The sequence below is a fragment of the Ailuropoda melanoleuca genome, chromosome 16, assembly GCF_002007445.2.
Source record: "Ailuropoda melanoleuca isolate Jingjing chromosome 16, ASM200744v2, whole genome shotgun sequence".
In the NCBI taxonomy this organism is placed as follows: domain Eukaryota; kingdom Metazoa; phylum Chordata; class Mammalia; order Carnivora; family Ursidae; genus Ailuropoda; species Ailuropoda melanoleuca.
Genome location: NC_048233.1, coordinates 89,273,543 through 89,300,399, shown reverse-complemented (window position 1 = coordinate 89,300,399; position 26,857 = coordinate 89,273,543). Strand labels below are relative to the sequence as shown.

The window sequence follows — 26,857 nt, the reverse complement described above, 5'->3', positions numbered from 1 at the left end:
TCCTGCCAGAGTCCGGGGCCCTGGCCCCAACCAGGGTACGAGCCATCCTGGGCCACGGGCCCCTTTTGGGGACAGCCTGTGGGTGTCTGAACCCTGCAGCCTGGGAATGGGGAAGGGGCCGCTCCCTGAGGATGATTCTGGAAGCTCTTCCCCAAAGCCAGGCCTGGCTGCCGGGCGGGCGAAAACAACAGGTGTCCACTCGAGCAAGGTATTTTCCTAGCGGAACTGGGTACCAGCTGTGAATATACATTCTCGCTCCACTCCTCGCCCCTGTCCCTGGCAGCTGTTGTGGGAATGGCTTTTATACTTTCTGTCCATGCTCCTTACTTCTTGCCTCTGAGTGGAGACACAGGTGGTGGCCGTGCTGGCTCGGGGTCTGTGAGCCGGGCACAGGCAGCTGGCACGGGCCTGGGGCCGCGGTGCAGCAATGTCACGCAGGGCTGGCTGCAGCTGTCCGGATGCCCTGGGGAGGGGGTTCCCGTTCACGGTGCTGGATCTGCAGGGCTTTGGCAAATCCGCCAAGAGGGGTGGGTTCTTGGGGGGGCTGACTCGGGGAGGACAGGAGCAGCTTCTGTTTATCCCCGTGAGATGGGCTGGCCCAGGGACTGCGCCTATGCCTGAGCCCCGAGGGCCGGGGTGGAGGTGAGAGAGGAGGTCCGGGGCCAGGCACCCAGGAGCCCACGCCCGCCCAGCAGGGAGAGCTCCGCGGAGAACTCTGGTTATACCTGGGGGATTACACAGGCTTTTAATCCATCACGAGGGGACGAGGGGACAGGACGGCAGGGAAGTTCCCAGGGAGGCTCTCCCAAGGGTGGAGAGCCGGGGGAGGGAGGGTGGGCTGCAGCCTGCGGCCTGTCTGACTTGCTGCTGGAGGCCCCATCGCATCTGGGGGACCCAGGGCACAAGGTTTCACCCTTCCGAGCCTCAGTCTGCTCACCTAGAAGCAAGGATGGAAGCTGCCGTCCCGTGGGGCCACTGTGACGATGAAATGGGGTCACCCTCGAAGCAGCAGAGGGGGAATGGGAGGCCCCCTCCTGCATCTTGGGGGAGCCAGGCATGTCCCAGTGTTGGGGGCTGTGTGGGGAGCCAAGGGACACGAGGGCCGGCACCGCTGGGAAGGAGGCCTGGGGCGCGTGCGCGTGGTAGGCCCAGGCTCAGGGCCCCGAGGGGGTCGCTCTTGGCGGGGTGGGGGACCAGAGGGCACGGGGTGGGAGCCTTGCACAAACGGCCGCCTCCTGGACACGCGGACGAGCCGTCCCAATCGGAAAACACAACGTGAGAAGGAAGGACGCGAAAATCACCCACCGTCTCTTCACCCAAACCCAGACACAGTCAGCATTTTGGTCTATTTCCTTCCAGTCTTTTTTCTGTGCCCATATTTTTGTAAAGGAACTTGAAATCGGCCTCTTGAGCAGGGCTGCCGGCTGGGAGAGGAGCTGTAGCTGTTCGGTTCTGTTCTCCGGAGGGAGGGCGAGGCTTGGCAGCTGGTGTCGCCAGCTGTGCCGGTCGCCACGCCAGAGGCTGCGCTCGCCATCCCGCACCTCCCATTTTCCTAGAAAACACAATTGTTTTGTTCTGCCCTGAAAACTTAGGCCCAGATTCTGGCCTTAACAAGGCAAAGGCAGCCAAGGAATGAAAGCATCGGCACACTGGGACCGTCTTAATGGAAGTGTGACTTCCTTGTCACCAGGACACCGGGCGCTCTTCCCCCAGGGCCGGGCCTCCTGGGAGCTGGGTGTCCCGATGAGCTGGTCTGGCAGGTGCCCCGTGGACTCCTGGGCTCGTGGGTTTGGCCTGCTCCGTAGCTGGGAGGCCAGGGCCGTTGGTTGTCTTGTCCCATCTCTGGCTCCTTGGAGGTAGGGGCGACAAGCCCGCTCTGCTGGGACCCGGCACTTGCCCCTAAGCCCATGCCTGAAGGGGGCAGCGTGCCGCTGTATCTGGTGAGGACGCGAGGCCCCATCCCCCAGACTCTCTGCGCCTCCTGCTGCAGCTGTGACAGCCGCGGGAATCAGGGGGGTGGTCTGCGCCCCCCGGCCATTGCCTGCCCATGACGGGGCGGGGGGGCAGACCCCGCGGTCTCTGACACAGACACGGGGCAGAGCGGCGCCGTTCCTTTGGGTTTGGAAAAACACACCTGTGGAAGCCCTCTTTGCCCCTCGCTGCGGGGCCCCTCGTGCTGTTCCCAGGATTAAACCAAACAGCACACATTCTTCTCTGGCAGGTGCAAGCCCCACCCGCTCTGGGCGGCCAACTGATGTGCACAGCTCAATTTCCTAAAACACCAGGGCTGGGCCTTTCTCAGGGGTCAGGTGGCTCACCCACCCCTGCCGGCCCGCAGGCTCTGGAGATGGCACTCGTCATGTCAGACATTTAGAAAGCAGCCCCGCTTTCCAGCCACCATTCTGCCCCTCTTTCCTTCTGTATACAAGTGATGCAGACATAAAAATATGTATTTGTGTTCTTTTTCCTTTCTTTTTTTTTTTTTTCTTGAAAGAACATTTGAATCCTGGACGGAGTTTCAGCTCTGTCACTTGACAACTGTATAATATAACGCAGGGTACTTGAATCTCAGCCCCGAGTCTCTGAAATGGGGGCGGTCAGTGCTCTCGCCAGCTCCCAGGCCTGTGAGCCTTTGCATGTCCTCGCATTCTTCGAGGCTTACCGGTCACTTTGCTGTGCTCTCTGGGAATGTCACGGGCAGAGAGCCCTTCACTCAGAGCCCTTCTCCCGGGTGTGACTAAGTCATGTCTGTGCGGTTTCCTGCTGGAGGGCGGCCCTCGCCCCCACGGGCCGTGAGCTCCCGCATTGATTTGCATCTCCCTGGTCGCGAGTCAGGCACAACACCTTAGCACATGTTCTTTGGACGTCCGGATCCTTCTTTGCTGATGTGCTCGTTTGCTGCCCATTCTTCATTTACGTGGTTTATGTTTTCCTTATTGATTCGCATGAGTTCCTGCTGTGTCGTGCATACGCTTCTCCCGTGGTCGTGTTTTTACTCCTGAAGGTGCTGTTGGCTGAGGTCTCCGAATCCATCCGCCTTCTCCTGTACGGATATTGTTTAAGTCTTAGGAAACCCCTCGGAAGTCCGAGATCGTGAAGACAATCCTTGTAGGCTCAGTTCTAAAGGCCTTAGAGTTTTGCTTTTCTTCATAGGTCCTCAATCGCCTGGAAAGCCGAGGATGAATTTCTAGTGTACGGCGGGTATGGGGGGGTCCAATTTAGCGTTTTCCCCACGTGGACAGCCGACTGTCCCGGAGGGCCGTCTCCCACCTGCACCGGCCTCCTCAGATCGCGGCGAGCGTCCCCACGCACGCGGGCTATTTCCCGATGCGCCACCCTGTCCCGCTGGCCCGGCCGCCTCGCCCCGTCTCACCGGCCACAGCTTGTAAGCACTGGGGGGGTCTCCGGGGGTGGAGGTGCTCCTAGCTCACTGTTCCTCGAGAATGTTGCCGAACCTTGACTTCTTGCGTTTCCAGAACAATTCCAGAATCGGGTGCCAGGTTCTAATACACAAACCTTAGGGTTTCTATTACGGTTCCAGGAGGATGACCCTTTCACCGTGGAGTCTTCCAGTCCGTGGAACAAAAGTCTGTTTCTCCCCCGAGTTAGGTTATGTCTTCTTCAGTGACGCTCGTCAAGGCCTAGCCACCTGTCCTTGGGGTTCTTGCGTACCCTTGCTTAGACACTGAAGAATCCTCTGAACCACCGTGTGCAGGACTTGTTCGTTCTTGTGATTTGGGGCTGCTGTGCTGTGGTTTGGTTTTACTTTTGCTTTCAAAATACTTTTTTGGATATACAGGAGAGGCAAAGTCGTGCAAAGTCCCTGGGTACCTTTCACTAGCTTCCCTAACGCCCGCAGCTTTCTGTCACCCTGGTGTCGTGGCTGAAGCCAGGAAATTACCATCACAGCCACACTGTTCTCAAGCTGCAGTCCAGGTCGTCCGTTTGGATCTCCCCAGTTTAACGACCGCGGTCCTTTGTTCCAGGATCCATTGATTACCACACAGTTATATTCAGCAGGTCTCGGGGTCCTTTCTGATCCGTGAGACCTCCTCCTCAGTCCTTCCTCAGCTCTCGTGACCTTGGCACTTTGAGGAAGGCTGGCCGGGTGTCCGTGTCCCACAGTTGTGTTTGTCTGGTGTCTCTGGGAGAGACTGGGGTTCTGGGCTCACGGGGCGCAGGAGAGAGGCGCTCTGCCCGCCGCACCGCGTCAGCGTGATTTGTCACGGGCGCTGCCAGCTTGAGCCATGGAACTGAGACCGTGTCAGACATGTTCTTTCCTGTTCCAGAGTGTAGTCGCGGAGGCGAGTCACCGAGCGTGCTGTCCTCGGGGGAGGGCCTGGTGCGCCACCTCCCGCGGGACGGGTGGCAAAGGGTCGGTGAACCTGTGTGAAGAGCACCGCAGCCGTGAAGAGATACCTAAGGGAGATAGTCTGAAGTCTCCTTCAAGTTCCACCGACGGCTGTGAACATTCATCCGTGGAGGAAGGCCTGCCCCTCCTTCCCACTTACTAGTTTGCTAGTGTTTGAGCTGTAATTCAGTCCTGTGATTTATTGTGTAGTTCAAATGGCTCTGGCCTTGGCCACCTGACCGAGGGTCCTTTGGGTTAGTTCCTGTGCCCACTAGACCTATGTCCCCCATCCATTCTGAGCATTCCTGTCCTTGGAGCACTAGATGGTAACGTCAGGCTCCTCGTGCATCCTCCCTGCCGTCTTCAGCCAGAGAGCCCTGGTCCCTCTGACCAAGAAGCAGATGGTGTTAAGAAACCAGGATCTGGCCCTGGGGTGCTCATGGCTGCCGGGTTGTCACGGCTTCCCCCCCCCCCCCGGTTCCCCCCCCCCCCCCGCACAGACAGAGCGAGGAAGTATTTATGCGTCTGTCACCCAGGACCCGCACGGGTCTGTAATTACGGCTGTGTCTGTGGGACGTGCGATACAAGTTCATACTGAAATTTCCAGCCACAGGGTCATTTGTACCACCACCCACCCATGACACACACTCCGTTTACTGCTGCACTTCTCGGAGAGTGAGAAAACTGGCTCCTGTTACTGATCATTTATTTACTTATTTGTTTAACCCATAGTTTCCCTACGAGAAACACAATTACCAACTAGAGCCCTGTGTTTATGACAGTCCAAAGAGGCCACCTCCTTCTTGCCATCCTCTCCGTGCTATGCGATACAATGTCACACATTCGTCACACAGAATTCACTTTTCGCAGTCTGCTTTCATTCCTAGGATCCTAGAACAGGCTGGTTTTTTTTTTTTTTTTTTTTTTTTAGTTTGCAAACAGTAGAATTGGTTCTTGGAGAGAGACAGCTTTGTGGGTTTTGACGAATGCCTGGATTCATGTACCCACCAGCAGAGCATCATAGAGAGAATTTCCACAGCCCTAGAAATTCCCTCGTGCAACCCTTTGGAAGTCAAATACTCCCCCTCCCGTAAACACGAGCAGCCATTGATCTGTTTTATGTCCTTGTAGTTTTGCCTTTTCCAGAATGTCATATAAATGGAATCATAGACTACGTAGCCTTTTACATCTGGTTTCTTTCACTGCTTAGCAACATGCATTTGAGAGTCACCCATGTTGCCCCACGAATTATTAGCCCATTTCTTCTGGTTGCTGGGCAGTGTTCCATTGCACGGCTATAACACCGTCCGTCTACCCACTCCCCTACTGAAGGACGTCCTGGCTGTTTCCAGGTTTGGGCGACTGTGAGGGAAGTGGCTGTACACGTTTATGTATAGCTTGTAGTGAGCGTAAATTTTTGATTCACCCGGGTGAGTATCTGGGAGAAGGACCGCTGGGCCGCATGGCAAGTGCATGTTTAACCCTAGAGGACACCGCTGAACTCTCTTCCAGCATGGCCCCACCATTCTGCGTTCCCACCCATGGCAGTGAGTTCCAGCCGCTCCATGTCCTCGTGAGGGTGTGGCATGGTCAGGTCTCAAGCTTTAACAAAATGTAGTCATTCTAGAGGTGCCTGCACAGCTCAGTCGGTGAAGCGTCTGCCTTCGGCTCAGGTCATGATCCCGGGGTCCTGGGAGTGAGCCCCACATCGGGCTCCCTGCCTGGTCGGGGAGTCTGCTTCTCCCTCAGCCCCCCTTGTGTTCTCTCTCTTGCTCGGCACTCTCTCTCTCTCTCTCAAATAAATAAATAAAACCTTAAAAAAAAATTAGCCATTCCAGGAAAGGTGTTGTGATCGCTGACTGTGGATTTACCTTGCGTTTCCCTAACGACTACCGACATTGACTGAACCGAGCATCCTTCTCCATGCTTGCTCGTAATCCATTTCTTAAATTGGTTTGGTGGCTTTCCTTGTTGTCAAGTCGCAAAAGTTCCTTATATGTTCTAGATATGAGTTCTTGGCCAAATAGGAGACGTGGAAATACCTTCTTCAAGTCTGTAGCTTATCTCTGCTTGCCTTAGCAATGTCTTCTGCAGAGCAAATATACCTGCAATTTTGATAAACTCCAATTTATCAATTTCTTCCTCTCACCGATTGAGCTTGTGGTGTTGTCCTTCAAACCTCATTGCCAAATCCAAGGTCCAGAGATAGTCTTCTGTGTCTTCCTCGAGAAATTTTATATTTTACGTTTTACGTTAGTTTCTTAAAATTATGTATGATATAATAAAAAGTAAATAAAAATAAATTTTAAAAAAGATTGTACACGGCACTTTTACACTTTCAGATTCTTGGTGAGCACCCAGAATGTGAGGCATAAATGCTAAATGCAGTAAAATTTACACACACAACATTCCTACATTTACATCACAAGTAAATTTAGGAGACCAGCATATTCCTTTGAAGCGGGAAAGCCTTCCTTTTACATAAAGCAAAAGATAAGTGTATCACTTTAGACATGTAAAACATTTTCTGTGACGAAAACAACCATACTCAAAGGCTAAGACCAAAGATAGACTGGGGAAGATTTCTGTACCTTACATGACAAAAGGTTAATATTTTAATCGGTAAACAATTCCTATAAGTCGACAAGCAGAAATGAGCAAAAGATATGAACAGGCAAGTCAGTTCTGCAGGAGGAAGTCCAAACAGCCTCCAGGCCACAGAAGGCCTTCAGCGTAGCAGACAAACAGCTTCCTCTGTGCCTGGCGGCCCCGGGAAGGGCGCCAGCGGCTGATTTGGGCCCGGATGTGGGCAAGCTGTCACGTTCACACGCTGCTGGGGGAGTCTGCGTTGCTATAACGTCTTGGGAAAACACTTAAAATTACGTAGGACGCACCCTCTCACCTGGCCCCAGCAGCAGGATTTCTTACAAACGGGTGGCGCATCGTTACCTTAAGTGGTGTAAAGCTAGCTGAGCCTCTGCGTCCGTGGCTGAGTGACCTGTGGCATATGTAAACCACGAACCACTGTCCAACCACCCAGACACAGATCCACATCCCCTTCACCTGTAGAGAAATGAGCATGTTGCAGAGGGACAGGAACAGAGCAGTCACACGTGTATAAGAAAAAGAAGTCTCACCTGGTGTCCGCTGGTACGACGAGCAGAGAGGGGTGAGTTAGGAATCCACAGGGCGTTCACACGATGACCTTGGAGGAGGCGGGCCTTCGTGAATCTTTGAGTTGTTGCACTTCTTACAATGAGTACTTATGTCTTTAAAATAAAAACTTTAAATGGAGAAAAGAAAGATCAGTCCACATTGAAAATCCGGGCCGGGTAGGTCTCCTTATCAGCCCTGACGTCAGCCCCAGGTTGTCGAAGATGGCCCGGGGACCTGAATGCCACACGGGCTGTTGGGGCGAGGAGGTTCCCACGCCTCCCTTGGGGTCTGGGTGGCCGGTGTGGCGCCGTGGCCTGAGCTGGGGAGGCGGGGAGGAGCTCTGTGGCTGCTTCCCTCTCCCAGGCTTGTGGCTCGTCGTGGGCAGGAGACCACCTTGGGTCTTTGCCGGTGAGAGGCCCTCTGTCTGCAGGAGGGTCAGTGGTGGTGGGAGTCAGGGTCTCTCAGCCGACCGGTGCTTATTGGCTGTTCTGTTGACCTGAGTATCAGCTGTGAACCTGGGGACAGGCCTGGACACCTGAGCTCAGCCCAGGCAGTCCTCCCCCTGCGAAGGCGTCACGGGCCTTTGAGGCCTCAGGCACATGGGGGCCATTTTAACCTGCCCGCCCCCCCAGATCCTCAGGGCAGAGGCTTCACGAACCATCCCCCCTCCTCACCGAGCTCTGCGAGTGGATGTCTTGTCGGTTTGGGGGAAGGCTCGGGGCGTGCAAGTCTGTGCCCCCGGCTGGGGTGGCCGTTGGGGTGGGCGTCCGAGCCCGGCTCTGAGCAGCCCTGGGCCCCTGGGTCCCCTCGAGCCTTCGATGGAGGCCTCACGTGCTGTGCCACGCCTGTCCCCACAGTGAAGAAGAGCCCCATGCTGCTGGAGGTGAGCACAGCCCACTTCGTGAGAACCAACAGCTTTGCCGAGGACCTGGACCTGGAGGGGGAGACGCTGCTGGCGCCCATCACCCACGTGTCACAGTGAGTGCCCGCTGGCCCACCCGGGCCCGGCTGCAGGGCCACGGGGCGCAGAGGGGCCTGTGTGGGACTCAGGCCCGCTACCCTAGGGCTCGCCACTTGCCGCCTGCCCTCGGCGACCTGGGGCCACCCGCTGCCAGGGGCCGGACCCAGTGCCCAGGCACCAAGCGGGGAGGAGAGCAGGGGCATTTCCCGCCAAGTCCGGGAACACGATCCTCTCGTTTTGACTTGTGGAAAACCAAGCTGATCGTTTTCCACTTGTTTTTGTGCCGTGCGTGTCTGAGGAGGTTGCTTTTCTCTCCCCAGCCCCCTCCCCCACCCCCAAGAAAGAGACGACTTTGTTTTTCAGCATTTCCCCGTAGAACCCGGCCAGAGCCGCGGGGCAGACGCCGCGTGCTGTCCTCAGGGGCTCCTTCAGGTGGAGGAAATGGCTGATTTTCCACGCCTCCCAGCGGGCCCTCCCCCGAGGCGCAGCTGGCCTGGGACGCGTGCCCGCCCTCCCCCGCTATCGCAGCCCTGCCGGGCCCATCCCCAGGGCCGGGCGTGCTGTGAGTCCCTTGCGAGGTCGGAGTCAGTGCTCCCAGCGGGGCCACCCAGGGGTGGCAGCGAGGGGTGGGGTCCGTGGGGCACTCGGGCCCATTCTGGCCACCGCCCGGCCGGGGATTGCCCTGGACAAGTCCTTCTGTGTGAGGATGTGCGCGCGCCGCTCGGCCCTTCGCGGGCTCGCTTGCTGACTCGGTCCCCTCTCCACGGAGACGTCGAGAGGCCTCAGAAGGGCGTTCGCGTTCCTCTGGGGGTCTGGGCGGCGTCCTGAGCCGTGTGCGCCTCTCCCGGGGTGAGGCCCTGGGCCTGCCGCTGTTGCCTCGCAGGTGACAGAGGAAGTGGGGACCCAGGTCGCGGGGCCTCCTGGCTGTTCAGGCAGGACTGGCAGAGTTGCGTAGCCAGAATGAGAGAAAGACGGGACCGTCTCGGGCTGGTACGGTGCTCAGGCAGGACCCGCCGGCCCTCTCCCCAGGCCCCTCGGGCTCACGGGGAGGTGGGCAGTCCCCCGTGGCTGGCAGGGTGCCCCCAGGAGGTGCTCCCCGACTTAGTGGGTGCCGGCCGGGTCACTGGGAAGCAGGGGTGACTCGTCCTCGTGGACCCGGCCCGAGGGGGCTGTGGAGCCCCCATCCGTCCTGGAGATGACCAGACAGGCTTGCTGGATAAGTGGGCAGGAGCGGAGGTGTGAACAGCCGGGGGGGCGGGTGGGCAGGCGGGCTGTGCGGGGCAGGCCGGTGCGCGCAGACAGAACGCTGTCTTACCGCTTTGGCCGAGGCCTGTACAGAGTCCAGCGCACGAGACAGACCACAGAGTGGGAACAGTTGGAGTTCTGTGGCTGGTGTTGTACAAAACACAGGTGCAGTGCCGGCTCAAAGCCTGCTGGGAACCGCGCCCCTCGGGCAGGTGGACCTCACCCAGACCTCACTGTGCCTGCTGCCCCTTCCTGTCCCCCGAGCCACTGTCCTCCTGTTGAAGCCTCTCCTCCTTTGTTCTCTTGACCGTAGCCCAACCCCTCAAACACACACACGCACACACACACACACACATAAGGAGTGCCACCCAGGAAGGACAGGGCTGCCACCCACCATCCACGCAGCTGGGTGGGGAGGCCTCCCCAGCTCCCTGGCCCCGCGAGACCCCCACAGGGGGCGCAGGGTGAGGTTGACAAAAGACTCGGGACTCGGGGGGACTCACAGACAAGCTCACAGCTGCCCCCAGCGGTCATCACCCCTTTGGAGGTGACGGCTGTCGGTCCTGGCATCAGCACACACCAATCATCCAGGGGCCGCAGGCCGCCCGCCTGCTCAGGGGGCCTCAAGAGGCAGTCCACGCCAGCACAACCTGGCTCTCTGGGGGCGCTTGGCCATTTCTCCTCCAGGACTGTGGCCGTCAGACTGGAAAAGCCCGGAGCCCCGTGCTGGCCGTGCGCCGGCTGTGGGCCTTCTCGGGCCAGCGCCCCCAGCGTGGCAGGCTGGCTGGGGGGAGGTGTCTTCGGTCACCCCCAGTGCTGCCTGAGCCTGTGCCCCAGTCCTCAGCCAGGTCCCCATGCTAGAACCTGCAAGGGCTTCTCCCAGCAGACCTGTCCAGAAGCGGGTGTGAACCAGCTAGGGGGCAGGAAGGTGTCCAGGCAGGTACTTGGGTCTGTGATGGGGGCTGGGAGCAGGGAGACTGAGGTCAAGACACTACGGTCTGGTCAGGGCAGAGTCAAGGTGAACCGGCAGGGGACCTGTACAAACGTGTGTGCCTCAGGGAGCCCTGCTGGGGACAGTGGGACGGAGGCTCAGGGAGAGGTGCTGGGACCTCAGGACCTAGGCGCCCCCCGGCTGCAGGCTGGGCAGAGGGCCCCCCCACCACGGCTGGAAGGAGAGGTGGCTCCGGTGGGCACCATGTTTACTCATGGCCACGCCCGCCCTGTGCGTCCACGCTGGGGCCACGCGCCTTCACCTCTCGCCCGGCGCTCCTGGCAATCCGTGCCCCTGATTAAACTTGGCTCCAGCCGCTCGGGGCCACATGGAGGCTCCTGCAGGCCGCCCGGCCTCATGGACCCCGCACAGGGGACAGAGGCCCGTGCCCTGGTGTGTGTGCAAGGGACGGGGATGTGCATGGGGGTCTCGCAGGGGGCAGAGGGGGTGGGAAGCAGTTACTGAAAAACAGATTCATTTTTCTTCAGCATTTTACTGAGGTTAAGTGTATTACCACGTTGGGTCAGTTCCAGAATTCAAATTAAAAGCATAAATAAAGACACATTTTGTTTCCATCTCAAGCTCTCCCCACCCGCTGGGCCCCAGGGAGGTGAGGTCACTGCAGCCTTGATTACGGGAAGGTCCCTGGGGCTGGGCGAAGCTCCTCTTTCCGGGGCCTGCTGGCCATTGGTGGGGCGAGGGGTGGGGGAGCAGGGGGCTGTCGAGCAAGCCGGGTGCGAACTAGGGAGTCTCCGGGACACTGTGGGTCGGGAAGGCAGAGTGGTTTGGGCCCCATAAGCAAGCCCCGCATCCCCTGCAGCCCTGGGCCCTCACACGGCTCCGGAGAGCTGGGCCGCGGCCGGGCACACGCCTTCAGACAGCCAGTTTTCCAGGTCGGAAGGGAGCCGCTGTCTGCCTCGACTCTCCGCACCTGTGTCCCCGCCCCCAGAGCCTTGCCACAGGGCCTCCAAGGGGCAAGTGTGAGGTAGAGACGGGGCATCTAGGAGAGGAGGGAAGCCCCGCACCCCAACAGGAGCCGGGATGAGTTCCTGGGCTCCTGCCCTGCCCACTGCCTTCTGCCCCCTGAGGGCCACTGGTGGGACAGTGAGGGCCTTGCACGTGGTGTCCCCATCTGAAACGGCCTTGTCACTTGCCTGCAGCTGTCAGATTCCTGCTCACCCCCGGGGGAGCCCTCTGGCTGTCAGGGCTCCGTCCCAGCTCCCCGAGCCCTCAGTACAGGGCCCCACCCTTGGTTTCTGGGGAGCAGGGTATGTGTGGCCCCTCTCAGGCTCCCGCTCCCTGCTACTCCTGAATCCCCGGGCCCGAAGGAGCTCAGAGACTGTGGCCCCTACCCCAAGGCAGGCAGGACCCCCACCCAGGGCCCGGACAGCGTCACCTGGGACGAAGCAGTGAGGGCCGTGGTGCCTCGGCAGGGGTGTTAGCTCGCAGGGCAGGGGTCAGCTGGTCAGAACTGGCTGCAGCATGGGGATCTGTAGCTCTGATCGGGCCTGCACGCACGCGTGGCCTGGGTACCCTTGTCCCAGCAGACTTGGGAGACAGCAGCCACTTCTGTGAAGCCCCCCACGCCCCCCTCAGCTGCCAAGGCAGCCAGGCCTACCAGGAGTCCACAGCCGTCCCACTGGGTGCACGCAGACACCCCAAGCAGGTGTGCGAGAGGCCAGGCCTTCCCCTGAAGGGTTCCCCTGGAAGACTGGATGCCCAGCCCCTCCATCTCCCTGTCATGCCGCCGTGGCTGGGCGAGGCTCAGCTCCCGCTTCCCAGCCACCCCGGCCCGTCCTGCTCCACGGGGCCCAGCACAGCCTGACCCCCTGTGCGTCTAGATGGGCATGGGGAGGGCCATGGGCCTTCTAGGGAAGGGAGCCAGAGGCAAGGCAGGGCCAGGACTGGGGCACCCAGGGGCCCCTCCAGGTGACCATGAACACCTCCCCGGCAACTGTGTGCCTGTGGGCCTCCCGTGACAGGACAGCTTGTAGATCCTTGAGCAAAACCAGCCCCGTGTGCGTTAATTAGAATTTCCATGTCTCCAACTTTCTCCTGGACCCTGCGGAGTCTCATGCCAAAACGCTCAAGTGTCTCTTTTCCAGCAAGGCCGCTGAGGCCTGGCTTTCGTCCACATCACTACTAATGTCTCCTGAATTCTGCATTTGTCAGCGAGGCCACGGCCAGCCCCATGCCTTCTGGAAATGGGGGCAAATGTCGCAAGGCTCGGCCTGTGCTTGGTTCCGTGGACCAGAGGGCCAGCTCCCTGAATGGGAGCAGCTCAGCCGGGGACGTTTCAGGGACCCCAGGGCCAGCTGCGGTGCACTCCCATGGACCGCACAGGCGCCAGGCGCCACAGCTCTTCGAGCGGCCATGTTCCTTGCTTTGTTTCTCGCCCTGCAAACCTTGGTGGGAAAGGATGAAGAGGCCGCTTCGGGGCCAGCGTCCAGGGGGATAAGGAGGGGGCTTGCCAGGAACAGATGAGACCAGTTTGTCTTTCCAGACCGGTGTCCTGTCTTCTTCGGAGCTCCAGACCACCTCTGTCTGCACGAGGTGCCAAGGAAGCCCCGTGGGAGCCCGCCCGGGAGTGCTGTGCAGAACCGCGTGAGTCACAGGCCCCGTCAGAGCCTCCCAGCCCCGGCCAGCTCAGACCCGTCTCTGAAATGCACGGGGGGATTAAATGTTCTCCTAATTAAATTAAAAGCGAGGCGGAGTGGCTCAGTGGGAAAGAGACGGGACTGGGAATCAGATGCCCTCAATCTGGCTCTCAGCCTGCAGCAGCCCAGCTGCAGGCCGGCCCCAGACGCCCCCTAACCTCTGGGAGTGTCACTTCCTCCATCCGAGCACGTGAGGAGGATGCGGCCGGCCTCTTGAGGCCACCGCTCTGAGGAGTGGGCCCTCGGTCCAGATAGAGGCCTGGAGGAAAGCGGGAGGCCTCTTACTTCCTCGGTGGCCATGAGAGTAGCTGCTGGTCGGGGGGCGCTCGGGTGGCGGGGATCGCACTCTGCACGGGCAGGTCTCTGGCGAGGCTGGCCGGAACCAGGCGGAGCGCTGGAGGGTGTGAGGGACAGCAGAGCAGCTTACCCTAGAGGCAGCTGGAGGACAGAACGACATCACAGGTGGCACTGGCGTGGCTACGGAGACAATTCTGGTGGTCGCGGGTCTTGCACGGGCCTACACCTAGAAGGGGAGGCTGAGACCCAGGGCCGCGTGGTCAGGAGGCCGGGGGCGGGGGTGGGGGCAGGCCCAGCCCCACTCCAGACCTGGGGTGTCCAGCTCTCAAGTTAGGCCCAGAAAGGTCCGTCCTTGCACATCGGGCGCGTCCAACGTTCTGGCTGAAGGATGAAGCGCGCACGGATCCCGAGAGCCCTTGGTACCTCTCAGCACGGGCTGCACGTAACCAGCGCCCAGGCCGGGGTGACAGAGGGGTCCTCAGGAAGCCCCTGCGTTCCCACTTCCTGTCACGCCTTCGGAGGGTCACCACCGTCTGGGCTTCTGGCAGCAGGACTCGGCAGTGCCCGTTCTTGAACTTTCTATGGACAGATGCCCACAGCCGCACACCCCTGCGTCCGTCCGGCTTCCCGGGAGGCATGCCACGTGGCTGCGGAGAGCGGCACCTTGCGCGCCGGGCGGCTGGCACGCCACCGTGTGAACGGCCTGCACTTTGTTTATCCGTTCTGTTGCCGGCGGCCGCGTGGACCGTGTCCAGCGTCGGGCTGTTATCATTAGTGCTAAGAATATCCTGTACAGGCTTTCTGGCGAACGGACAGGCCGCATTTCCGGTGCGTGTCTGCCTAGGTGTGGGGCCGCCGGAGGGGCGTGCTTCCCTTCGCTAAGTCCCGCCGGGCAGCCCCCCGCACCCGGCCCTCCGGGGCTCGCGCGCTCGGCCGCGCCGTCGGGGGCTGGCGGCCTCGGAGCGGGATCTCGCCCGCGGGAACCTGACGGTGGAGGCAGCCGAGCCCCTTCCCGTGTTGCCGTTTGGTTGGATACGGTCCTTCGTAAAAATGCTCGTGTCTTCTGCCTGTTTGATTCTGGGTTAGCTCTTCTGGCCCATCTACACTTGCTCTTTCTTTCTGTCTCCCCGTGTCCTGGCGCGGCTGGCAGGGGCAGAGACGCTGGTGCTCCCGCGTGCCTGCACATGCACGCGGACGGACCAAGCACAGAACCACCACCTCCCCCTCCACGGGCCGGCCCTTCCGCCAGTGAGGGGTGTCTTTTGATGAACAGAAGAACTTTAAGTGAACTCTTAATGTGATCCAGTTAATCAAACATTTCCTCTCTGGATAGCGCTGTTTGTATCCTATTAAAGAAACTTTGACTACTCCAAGGTCATAAAGATATTCTGGTTTTTTCTAAGCCTTTATTAGTTCACCTTTCACATGTAGATCCGCGGTCCATCTGGAATCGATTTTTGCATCCAATGTGAGGCGGAGGTCAAGGTACATTTTCTCCCCCTTGGACATGCGGGCTGGCTCAGCACCCTTCGCGGAGGAGGCCAGCCTCCCTCCGTCACCCTGCCAGCTCCGCACCACCCCACTGCAGCCCACGTCCACGCGTGGCTCTGCTGCGGAGCCCTGCTCGGTCCCACTGCTCAGACCTAAGCGTGTCCTTTCCGCCAAGGCCTTGCCTCGTCGCTGCCGGGTTTGATAACAGGTCCGGACAGCCGGTTAAGAAGGCTCCGGCCAGGTCCCCGGCCTCGCAACTGGCCTGTCTTCCCGCAGCCAGCTTCCCATCGGCACGGGCTGCCCCCCTAGATGAGGATGGAGACAGCGAACGTCTTCACGATAGTGGGTCAACAACGGGTCTTGGCAGCCGTGGCCTCCCCGCGCCCCTCGCATTCCTTACCGTGTCCTGAAGCTTTCCGCGCTGTGGCCGTGTGCGGCTGATCTGACATTCATGCCTCGTCTGCTGATGCTCAGGTGTTCGCCAAACCCAGGGACGTGGTCTTCCTGGGAACCCTGGCTGGTGTGGATCCGGCCGGCCAGCCTGGAGGACACGGGGGTAGTTAGCTCCCCTCTCCGAGCCTTGGCGTCCTTTCCTGGACCCTGGAGATGGGCCTCGCGGTGCAGGTATGAATGCTTGAGGATGTGGAGTCGGGGGTCTGGCCCTGCACCTAATTCGAGTACTGTTAGCTGATAGAAATATTAGCCGGTAGGAGACGTCATCTTGGTAGGGGAGACCCCAGGGGGACATCTCCTCTTGACCTCAGAGCTTCTGAACGCAGCAGGTCACAGGTCTCCATGGGATGCGGATGGAGTCTGTGTGCAGCCTTGTGGTCCTGTCCTTCACGAGATCTGCCTGGAGGCCTCCGAGCCCAGGGCCTCGACGTGAGCCGCAGGCAGGTGCACACAGCCTCTGGTGGTGAGGGAAGGGGCTCCGCTCCCAGGGAGGTCCGGGGAGAGACCTGGGCCCCTCTGTCCTGCTTTTCAGGGGTGCGCGGCCACACGTGCCCCAACACGCTCCTGCCGTTGTTCTCAGCGTCGGGCCTACCCACCAAGGGCAGCCATGGCCTCCAGCAGAGCAAGGGGCAGCATGGGCCAGGCGTCCTGCCTGCCTGGGGCCCTGTGCGAGGCCGGGGATGGAGGCGCCGCTGTACCCCAATCTCTGGGGCAGCTCCGCGGGCGGCCTAGCAGGGGCGACCGTGTTCCTGGTCTTGCTGGCCGCCAGCTGCTCCCAAGAGGCTGTGCGTCTGTGTCAGGTTGGGAGGGGAGGCTGCCGTTGGCCGAGACACACAGCTCACCAGGCACACTGTGTCGTGGTGGGTCAGAGAGTGCTTCACAGAAGGGCCAGGCCTTGCCAGCGGCCCCCGTGAGGCAGAGCCTGGGCTCAGTCCCAGACACGCTGTCTCTCAGGGAGCCCGGGGCTGTGCCGGGAAAGCCAGGCTGGCCCGGGAAAGCCAGGCTGGCCCCTGGGGGGCAGGGAGGCAGGGGGCAGGGGGTCGCCAGCCAGCGGAGGCAAAGGGGCCTGGTCTCTGGTTGGGGTCTGTGGCCTGTCAGCAGGAGACAGCAGTGCACCTAGACGGACAGTCTGTGCTTTGGTTGGGGGGCTCTTTGAGCTGCGGAGAATTCTGCATGTTTGGTCTCTGCACACACCCTGGACCTGGCACCAGCGCACATGGAGGGCGAGGGGCCTCGCAGACCCGCAGGCAGCTCAGGGGGCTCCTGGGTCACCTGGGAGGCTGACTGCTTGCGTGGGAGGCAGCGTGGGGGGCTGAGCTTCCTGGCTTTAGGGGGTGGCCCAGAGCACCCGGCCGGGCGGTCGTCCTTTACATGTGCGCGCCCTCTGGGGACCAGGCAGGTGTCCTGGGCACTGGTCACCCCTCAGGTGCTGGTCCTTGGCAGTGACTGGTTCCAGGGTGGAGGTCTGACGGTTCAGTCTGTCAGTCTGGTTGGCCCACAGGAGGCCTGGGGCACCATCTGGGAAGGGGAAGAAAGGGCAGCGGAGGCAGAGGGAGACGGGAGTCCAGCCTCCATGGCTGGCGTTCCCGGCGTCCCTCTCGGCCCCACACCCATACCCCAAGCCCACGTCTGCTTTGATCAGCCCCAGAGCCTCCCTGCACAGACTGTGCCGGGGGGGGCAGCCTGGAGAGGAGCGGGGGCACCCTCCGCATTCACCCAGAGCTGCTCCCACTTCAGGGCGCACGAGTTACTCAGTGGGGGTGTGCACACAGCTCTGGGGACCGGATGTTTTAGGGGCAACTCAAGGGATTTTCCAAGGTAACGTTGACTCTGCCAGATCCACCTTCTAAGACTTTGGAACCAAACCATCACGCAAGATCAGACCAGGCTGCGCCTTCCCAAGTCCAACACTTGCCACGGCACGGTTCTCCGGTGCCCTGCTAGGGAAACCGAGGCCGGGGGGGTGACGTCACAGGCAGTGGAGGACGTTTGGAAGCATGTGGGAGGTGAGGCCGTGCTGAGAGCACAGAGCTACGCTCACTCTCACACTTACACTCAGGGCCCTTCCCCACGGCCTCGCGTGTGCTCATGGACCCGCTGCTCGCAGAGAGCCTGGCCCCCGGGCAGGTGGGCAGCTCCCGGCACCCAAGCCCGGGGCCCTGCTTCATTCCTCCGGTAGCCGGGCACTGTATCTAGGGTATGAAGTGCAGGGTAAGGTCGCGCTGCGACCTTTGGCTGCCAGCCTTTGAACCTGCTCTAGGCGTGTCTCCCGGCCCTGCCCCAGCTCCGTGGGGTCCCGTGTCGTCCACTCCCCGGCCCGGACCCGACGGCCACCCGACGGCCCAGGGGCGCCCCTCCTACCTTCCCTTCCTCTTGGGCCTTTCGGTGGTGGTCTTGTGTCTGTGTCTTCCTTAGGTTCTGGATTCATCAAATCACATGGAATCTGTTCCAGTTTAAAACACTGGAATGCTTTTTTTTCCTTGCTTTTCTTCTTGAAGTGCCCTGTGGAACCCGGCTGGGTGGGTGGGCTCCAGGTGGGAGCTCACGGGGGCCAGCTGCAAGACAAGGCCGCAGCAGGAGCGGGGGGCAGACTCGTGATGTGGGGGTGGCCTTGGGTGGAGCGACGCCCCGGAAAACGGGCTCCCAGCATGATTGAGCTGAGGCTGGTATGTGTATGGACTGGGGTGGGGCCATCCTCAGGGGTTCAGAGGAATTCACTGGATTGTCCTCCCCGGTGACCCCCACAGTCCATGGCAGCCTCCTGCTTACAGCTCCACCACCCATCCATGTCCTGCACTGGGAGTGGGCTGTGTCAGACCAGGGGGCTGGTTTTTGGGGTGGGAAGACATCTCTATAGGTGTAGGGAGATGGACAGCCAGGGAAGTGGGGGCCCCAACACCAGAGACGAGAGGGCCATGCCAGCGGCTGACAGCTAGGGCCAGGCCCTGGGGCTCCTGACTCCGGATCCCGTGCTCCTTTGTGGTTCCAGCTGAAGCCGTCTGTTCTAGTGGGACCTGCCCTGCACCCCACACCAGGCCCCGGTCACCTAGCTACCCCAGTCATAGTGGCTAGCTAGGGTACTTCCCTGAGCACCAGGCCCCGATCACCTGGCTACCAGGATAACAGTGGGAGCACGTCCTCGAGGCCTCGGTCGTGGCCGTGGCCTGCTTCTTAACCTGCTGTTTCTCCCACACCAGGCCCTCCTGCAAGGGATGCGGCAAGAGCGTCCCCCCAGTTAAGTCCACTGCAGGCCATGCTTGGAAGGACAGGCCAGTAGAGTTGAGGCATTACTTAAACACTGAATTGCGAGGTCTCGGCTGGCCAGAAGGGAGAGTGAAGTGGGCCTCTCAGGCCACGGCAGGATTTCACAGCACTCAGCCAGAGACCCCAGTGGGTAGGAGCAGGCCAGGGGTGCCACCACCCCCCAGCTCAGAAGGATCAGAGCGGCCCTGAGCAAGGACAGGAGCCCAAGCAGCGACGCCAGGCCCAGGCCGCAAAGCCACAGCCACCTCCCCAGGCAGAAGGGCCAGGCCCAGGAGCCCCCCCTTCCTGTGCCAGGCCTCCCGGAGCGCTGAGCACCTGAGAAGCCATAAACGCTCCCGCTCATCACGGTCCCCATCGGCTCCGATGACCTGCAGGGGGATCGCACTGCCCACCTGCTGCTCCCTGGCCACGCAGGTGGCAAGCCCCGGGGACCGGGGTCAGAGAGAAGCTAAGCGTGACCAGCCCATCCACCGTGTGTGGCCGATCATGGACTTGTCTCATTTACTGGGCTGGTGCTGGTCTCTGCCTGTAAATGTTTAACTCCCAAGGATGCCAGATCTCAAGGCTGGGAAGGCCCAGCCAGGACGGGGGCCGGGGGAGGGGGGTAGTGCCTCCTCCCAGTGTGTGGGGATCGTCTGCAGCAAGGAGAGTACAGGTGGGATATGAAGAGGGACTTCCCGCAGGGAGCTCAGCCCCAGGGTGTGCTGGTCGGGGAGTAGGTACTGTCTTCTCCTACCGTAGCTGAGAGGAGGCCACGGGTGGGATGCCCAGCCCCTCGGGCCCCTCGGCGGTTTCCGGCTGCCTGGGGCCTGGGGTGCGGCCCCCTCATTTGTACTTGCTGGCTGCCCCCCGAGGGCCTGGCCTAGGTCTCCCCGCTGGTGGGGAGGGAGGTGTAGAAACCGGGTTGTGGGGCCACCCAGTGTGGGCTCAGGAAGGGAAGGAATGTGACTGAGGCCGGGTGTGGCTGAGCAGAGTGTAGCCCGTTGTGGGTTTTTCTTGGGGCCCAGATAGACGTGAGCAGAGATGGCGGCCCCTCTCTCTCGGCCCCCACCACACACACTAGGACCTTTCTTCCGCGTGTGGCTTGGAGCTGGAGGCCAAGGACGCCCTCTGGAAATCTGAATTCCATGCGCTCTTGGCAGGGAGCGGCTTCCTGCCTGGGGAAGGTGTGCGCGTGTGTGCGCCTGTGCACACACGGCCACGGCGGCTGGCAGCGGGAGAGGCACGTGGCTGGAGGGGCGTTTGACGAGACGTGTAAGGTGGCCCCCATGTTTCCCGGCACTGGATGGCACTTGCAAAGCCTGTCCCGAGGAGTTAAGACAGATACCTGGACTGAATGAATCAGAAACGTGCGGGCTGCGTTGCCTTAGAAATAATTTCGGGCTTAAAACAGTCACGGCTAAACATGCCTTTCAGTTTGGAAGCCAGGACTTTCTGCAAAATAATTCAAAAAGTTTGTTGAACCTTAAACCTTCCCTGACGATTCCTTCCTTCTGAAGTTAACTCGTTAAAGTTGCTCCAATCCCAGCCTGGTGCCAGACCAGCTTCCTGGAAACCCTCGCCAACTGCTGGCCTTTGGAAAGGCTTGTCACCCTAATAGCTGTAAAAAAAAAAAAATCGCTCACTGGGCACCTTGGCTGCAGGGTCTGAAAAGTCCTTTGTGTTCGCTCCAGCTGCAGAGTTTTCCAGGCCTCGATTGTGGGGCTGACTGGAGCTGTTTCTCTTCGTTTCCTCTTACAGTGGCGGGTGCTGGGCTGGCTTCTTCCCGCCCAGCCGTCCTGCCAGCGGCGTGTCCCGGCCTCCCCACGCCCAGGTGGGGACGGGGATGCCCAGGGCAGAGTCCCTGCCGAGGCCGGGTGTGGACACGTCCCGCGTGGGTCACCAGCAGCCTCATCTTCCCTTCCGCTGCCCTTGCCCCCGGGGGTGGGGGGCAGTGGCCCGCTGAGGACCACCCAGGGCCCCCTCCTGGGTCAACATGGTGTCACCGCCCCAGAGTACGCAGGCTCTGAGCAGTGCCCGAGCAGTGCCATTGCTGAAGCGGAGATCACGGGCTCCTCCCCCAAGCCAAGTTTTGGCAAAAGAGAAAAGCGTGGTGGTGAGATAGGGTCCACGTTCCAGCCTTTTCTTTCTTTCTTTCTTTTCTTTCTTTCTTTCTTTCTTTCTTTCTTTCTTTCTTTCTTTCTTTTTTTCTTTCTTTTTTCTTTCTTCTTTCNTTCTTTCTTTCTTTCTTTCTTTCTTTCTTCTTTCTTTCTTTCTTCTTTCTTTCTTCTTTCTCTTTCTTTCTTTCTTTCCTTCCTTCCTTCCTTCCTTCCTTCTTTCTTTCTTTCTTCTTTCTTTCTTTCTTCTTTCTTTCTTCTTTCTCTTTCTTTCTTTCCTTCCTTCCTTCCTTCCTTCCTTCCTTCTTTCTTTCTTTCTTTCTTTCTTCGTTTTTTTAGTTTAAAACGTGAATATGCGTTAGGAAATACTGAAGCCAGACGTGGGGCAGATCAATTGAAAAATAGGTCGTGTTGTCGTCATTGCTACGTGAATCAAAATCAAAGATTACCTGAAGGTAGAAACGAGCTCCATAAAAACTCAAGTATTTTTGTGGGACGCAGCGGTCAGAACGTGCCATACACGTCCACGACCGTTTCTTGAAAGAATCGCTCCTCTCCAAAGCCCGCAGTGACGGAGCACATGCAGCATCTCGTTTCCTAGGAGAGCCTGTGGGTCTGCAGAGGGGTGGCGGGCACCCCTCCCCGTCAGAGTGGGGGTGGGCTCCCTGGGAGCCTGCCCAGGGTCTGCTCTCGCTCTGGTTCTGCCTTCCGCTGTCAAAAACCTCTTTGTGCCGAAGCAGCCCCCGTTCCTCGGAGTGACATGAACCAGAGCCCACGGCACCATGCGCGGAGCTGCCTCTCGCCAGCCGCCCAGCCCCCGGCGGAGGGCTGCCCGTTCACAGCCTGGCAGTGCGTCCACACGCTCCGTGGCGGGCCGTGCTTTACCTCGTGCAATCTTGGCGCAGCAAACGATTATAATAAACTAGGTTTTACACGCGCACACGGCAAAACGAATTCAGAGCACAGAAGGGGCTCTGGTGAAAATACTAGGCTGTCCCCACCCCAACCCCGGATTCCTGCGTTTCCTTCCGTAAAGGTTAGCACTGTCAGCGGTTTCCAATCTGTTTCTCCCCCGTGTTTCCTACGAGCAGTGTGTCTCTGCGCCTGTCCTTACGCGGACCACCCTTTCACATGCGCCGTTGCGTGGCGAGCGTGTCTACCTGCGGTTTCCCTTTTCTGAGCTGACGTACAGGTCCACCACACTTCTTTTTGAGCTGCCCAGATGAGGTTCATCGACACAGGGCGGTGCCTCCGAGAAGCACCTTTATTAAGCGTTCCGTGGGCACGCACCCACGCATGTGGGACAGCTCTGCGCGGTGGGGTTCAAGTGCACCGTGCGGGTGCGTGGCCGTTGTTCTCAGCCCACTGCACCAGGCATACCCGACGTGGGGCTGAGCTCATGGGGACTCTAGTCTTTACAGCATCGGTTCCGTTTCTGGTGCACATGGGCATCCATCCTGCCTGAAAAGAGGCACGCAGATGGTGGGGTGGGAGGGCCGCCACGCTGGGGGTTGGTCAGCGAGCTTTTCATCCTCGGATGCAGGGGTGGGCCGCTTAGTGAGGCCTGACTGAGGGCGACGTGCCTCCACTGCAGCTGGCAGGACGGGGCCAGCAGGGACACACACAGTGACACCAAGAGAACGGAGCCCTGGCCAGCGCGCCGTGCTGCGCCCCTCTCCGCAGGCATCATGCTGTAGGAGACCTTCCAGCAGTCCCTGAGCAAGTCCACTCATGGCTTGGTGAGCACGTGGCCCCAGTGCGCACTGTTCAAAGGTGAGGTGCCTGGGCGCTCCGGAGATGGGTCTGTATGAAGACATCGAGGGCATCTCCTTCATATTAACAGCTGCAGGACATCCCATTGTCCCGTGAGTAGGAACAAGTCCCCTATTGATGGATGTGTAGGGCAGCTAAAGACAGCCATTAACCATTCAGATATTCACTAAGGAACTGCCCGATTATGAAATTAGTCCGTCCCTCCCCACTGAACACTATTCTGTGCCCCTCCCCCCGGACTTATCCCTGCTCTAGCTCTGTTGACGGAGTCGCTTCCGAGGCTGTCCCTTACCAAACAAGGACGCTACAAAGTGAGTCAATTACAGAGGAGAGCTGTAAATCTCGCCAAGATGCGAGGTTTCATGAAGTTAAGGGCAGTGAAATGGAAGACCCCCAGCGGTGAGGCTGCATGAAACCAGTTACCCATAGAAGAGAAAATCAAGTCTGGTGCCTCGATGAGCAGCTCAGAGCAGAGCCAGTACAGTAGTAAACACGAGGGCGGCCCCTGGGCGCAGCGGCGAAGCCTCCCTTTCTACGAAGACGAGCCTTTCCATGGAAACACTGCCAAAGGCTGGGATGCAGTCAAAGGTGCCCCACGGTGGCCTCACATGATGTGAGGATGCACGGGGCCACTTTCACGGACACACGGGCCCAGAACTGTCTCCGCTCACTCTTTCCAAAATGAAGTGTCTGCAGTTACAGCAGCTTCTCCTAGGACAGTCTTCTTTCCACAGCTAGTGTCATTATTTTTCAAGGAAATCTCCCAGTCAGATCTGTGTTTCATGTCATTTTGGTCTCCATTTTAAGTGGATTCACTCCCAAAGGTCCATTTTACCCATTTGTACATGTTTTCACAGATCTGCCAAATGGCGGTTGCACCTGCGCCCATACAAGCGGCCCCATGCGTCCGTGAAAGTGGCCCCATGGGTCCGTGTGTCTGTGAAAGCGGCCCCGTGTGTCTGGGTGTCCGTGAAAGTGGCTCCATGCATCCGGGCGCCCGTGAAAGTGGCTCCGTGCTTCCGTGTGTCTGTGAAAGCAGCCCCGTGTGTCTGTGAAAGTGGCTCCGTGCATCTGGGCACCCATGAAAGTGGCTCCATGCATCCGGGCGCCCGTGAAAGTGGCTCCGTGCTTCCGTGTGTCTGTGAAAGCAGCCCCGTGTGTCTGTGAAAGTGGCTCCATGCATCCATGTGTCCGTGAAAGTGGCTCCATGCATCCATGTGTCCGTGAAAGCAGCCCCGTGTGTCCGTGAAAGTGGCTCTGTGCATCCGGGCGCCCGTGAAAGTGGCTCCGTGCATCCATGTGTCCGTGAAAGCAGCCCCGTGTGTCCGTGAAAGTGGCCGTATGCATCCGGACACGCATGAAAGTGGCTCCGTGTGTCTGTGTGTCCGTGAAAGTGGCTCTGTGCATCCGGGCGCCCGTGAAAGTGGCTCCGTGCGTCCATGAAAGCAGCCCCATGTGTCCATGAAAGTGGCCCCGTGCATCCGGACACCTGTGAAAGTGGCTCCATGCGTCCGTGTGTCCGTGAAAGTGGCTCTGTGTGTCCATGTGTCCGTGAAAGCGGCCCCGTGTGTCCGTGAAAGTGGCCCCGTGCATCCAGACACCCGTGAAAGTGGCTCCGTACGTCCGTGTGTCCATGAAAGCAACCCCGTGTGTCCGTGAAAGTGGCCCCATGCATCCAGACACCCGTGAAAGTGGCTCCGTGCGTCCGTGTGTCCATGAAAGCAACCCCCGTGTGTCCGTGAAAGTGGCCCCGTGCATCCAGACACCCGTGAAAGTGGCTCCGTACGTCTGTGTGTCCATGAAAGCAACCCCGTGTGTCTGTGAAAGTGGCCCCATGCATCCAGACACCCGTGAAAGTGGCTCCGTGCGTCCGTGTGTCCGTGAAAGTGGCCCCGTACATCTGGAGACACCTGTGAAAGTGGCTCCGTGCGTCCATGCACCCGTGAACGCGGCCCCGTGTGTCCGTGAAAGTGGCTCTGTGCGTCCGTGTGCTGGTGAAAGTGGCCCTGTGTGTCCATGAAAGTGGCTCTGGGCGTCCATGCACTGGTGAAAGCGGCCCCATGCGCCCATGAAAGTGGCTCCATGTGTCCGTGAAAGCGGCCCCGTGTGTCCGTAAAAGTGGCTCTGTGCATCCATGCGCTGGTGAAAGTGGCCCCGTGCATCCGTGTGTCCATGAAAGCGGCCCTGTTAGCCATGCGCTGGTGAAAGCGGCCCCATGTGTCCGTGACCGTGACTGCGGCTCTGTGTGTCCTGCGCCGGCACCCATACCGTCCCCAGCAGACCAGCGGTCCCGGCTTTTATCTCCATTCATCTGATGGATGAGAAATGCTATGCTGGCGTTCCGATGTACATTTCTTTTATTATGAATGATGGCTTTATCTTTTCAAATAATTAATAGCATTTCTTTTTGTGTTGTGTTCCATCTTCCTATACTCTCCTCTTTTTAAGCCCTCTTACTGATTTATAGGAAGTCAACGTGTGTTGGAAATATTTTACCCCAATTTTTCTTTGGTCTCTTGGCTCCTATAATATTTTTCTGCTGGTGGGAATTTTAAATTGACTTGAACTTTGGCAATCTTTTGTGACTTGGGGTTGGTCCTAGCTGTACATTTTGAAAAAACTTCTTCATTCTGAGATTGTTTTAATGGATTCTCCCGTTTTCTTCTGTCCTTATTTCACCTTTTTACATGTGAATAGTGTTTCATCTGGGTTTGGTGTAAGAAACCATTAAATGCAGTGTATTTTCTGTGTGTCTAACTCGTTGTCCCAACTCGAGTCATGCGAGCACATCACCTCTCCGCTGACTTCCCTGCTGCCTTGGTCGCATTTCAAACTCTCCTGTCATTTGTGTCTGCTTGTAGACGGGCTTCTGGATGGCCGACGGGCCCGGGGATAGGCCAGGCCTGGTGGTCTGACTTGGGAACTTTACGACACACTTATCGGTGGGGCAGGGCCTCCCCCGTTCCCATTACTGGAAAGCCCCAGTGCAGCCAACCAGGGAACCCATGGCACGGCCTCAGATCAAAACACTCTTCAGATGTAGACACAGGATTAGCTCTCGAGTTGACAGGAAGCTGGGTGTTAGGGGCCGAGTCCTCGCCTGGATACCTAGGAATGTCAGGGAGCTGCAGTGTGTGCTTCTTCCCGGGCTCGCTCACACGGCGGAGTCCAGCCACACGGGGTCGCAGGTCTGACCCAGGGGCCTCTCCCCACCCGTGTATGATCCCATGTGCTTCAGGACATCTTAGGAAAAGTGAATTCAGTAACTGAGCAGAGAACAAGAGATGAAAATAGGCCTAATTCAAGGAGGAAGGAGCAGTAAGAAAAATCTAGAACGTGCATCCTGCCCCACCCCCACACAGTAGCCAGAAGGAAAATCCTGACCCCATCAAGCCCACTGGCTGGGGAGTCGTTACAACCAGTGCAGGTCAGCACGGCTCCGTGTCCCAACCCCAAGAGCCGCAACTGTCTCCTGGCCTTGTCTGGGCTCCCTGGCCCAGCACAGCCTTTCCAGCCTGGTCCTTATGAAAGCAGCCCAGACGAAGGCTACCCCTGGTCCCCCACCCCGTTGCCTGGCATTCTCCTTTACTGACTCGGGAACAGAAAGTCGTGCTTATAGGCAGATCTGGAGCCTCACCCGAAGTTCAAACCCCGACTGCACCACTGTCTCCTTGCTGGACCCTGAGTGAGCCACTGGGCTGGGGTCTCGGTCTCCCCATCTGTAAAATGGGGATGACAAGAAAGCATGCCTTCGAGGGCTGCTGGGGGAACTGAAGGGACCCAGTGTAAAGCAGAGGCCAGCGCCCGCACACAGAAAGGCTCCACTGCCGGCCAAAGCCGGTGTGCAAGGCGCCTTCACCACCTTTACCGTCCTGGGTGCCTGACGAGGCCGCCAGGGAGGGAGTCGAACCAGGAGGCTTGGCTTCAGAAAGAAACGTAGCGCGTGCTTGGGAGACGGTCTAGGCTGACGGGCACGCTCCAACAGCCACGGCCTTTCTGGAGCCCGGGGTCCAGCTGCCTCCAGAGAGCTCCAGGTGATGCCTTTTCAGACTTGTACGGGCTTTGGAATTGGCGTGTCTGGTTTTTCAAAAGTGATCACATGTGTGACCCCCTACATTCTCT

General features: G+C 59.2%; 1 protein-coding gene across 1 annotated transcript in view; it reads left to right on the top strand.

Moving 5' to 3' along the window:
* KCNQ1 (potassium voltage-gated channel subfamily Q member 1) overlaps positions 1-26,857 on the top strand; it is a 342,106-nt gene that overhangs the window by 134,762 nt on the left and 180,487 nt on the right. Inside the window, exon 12 of the mRNA XM_002920138.4 lies at positions 8,365-8,485. Within this exon, the coding sequence (XP_002920184.3) occupies positions 8,365-8,485 (121 nt within the window). The remainder of the gene's footprint in view (positions 1-8,364; positions 8,486-26,857) is intronic.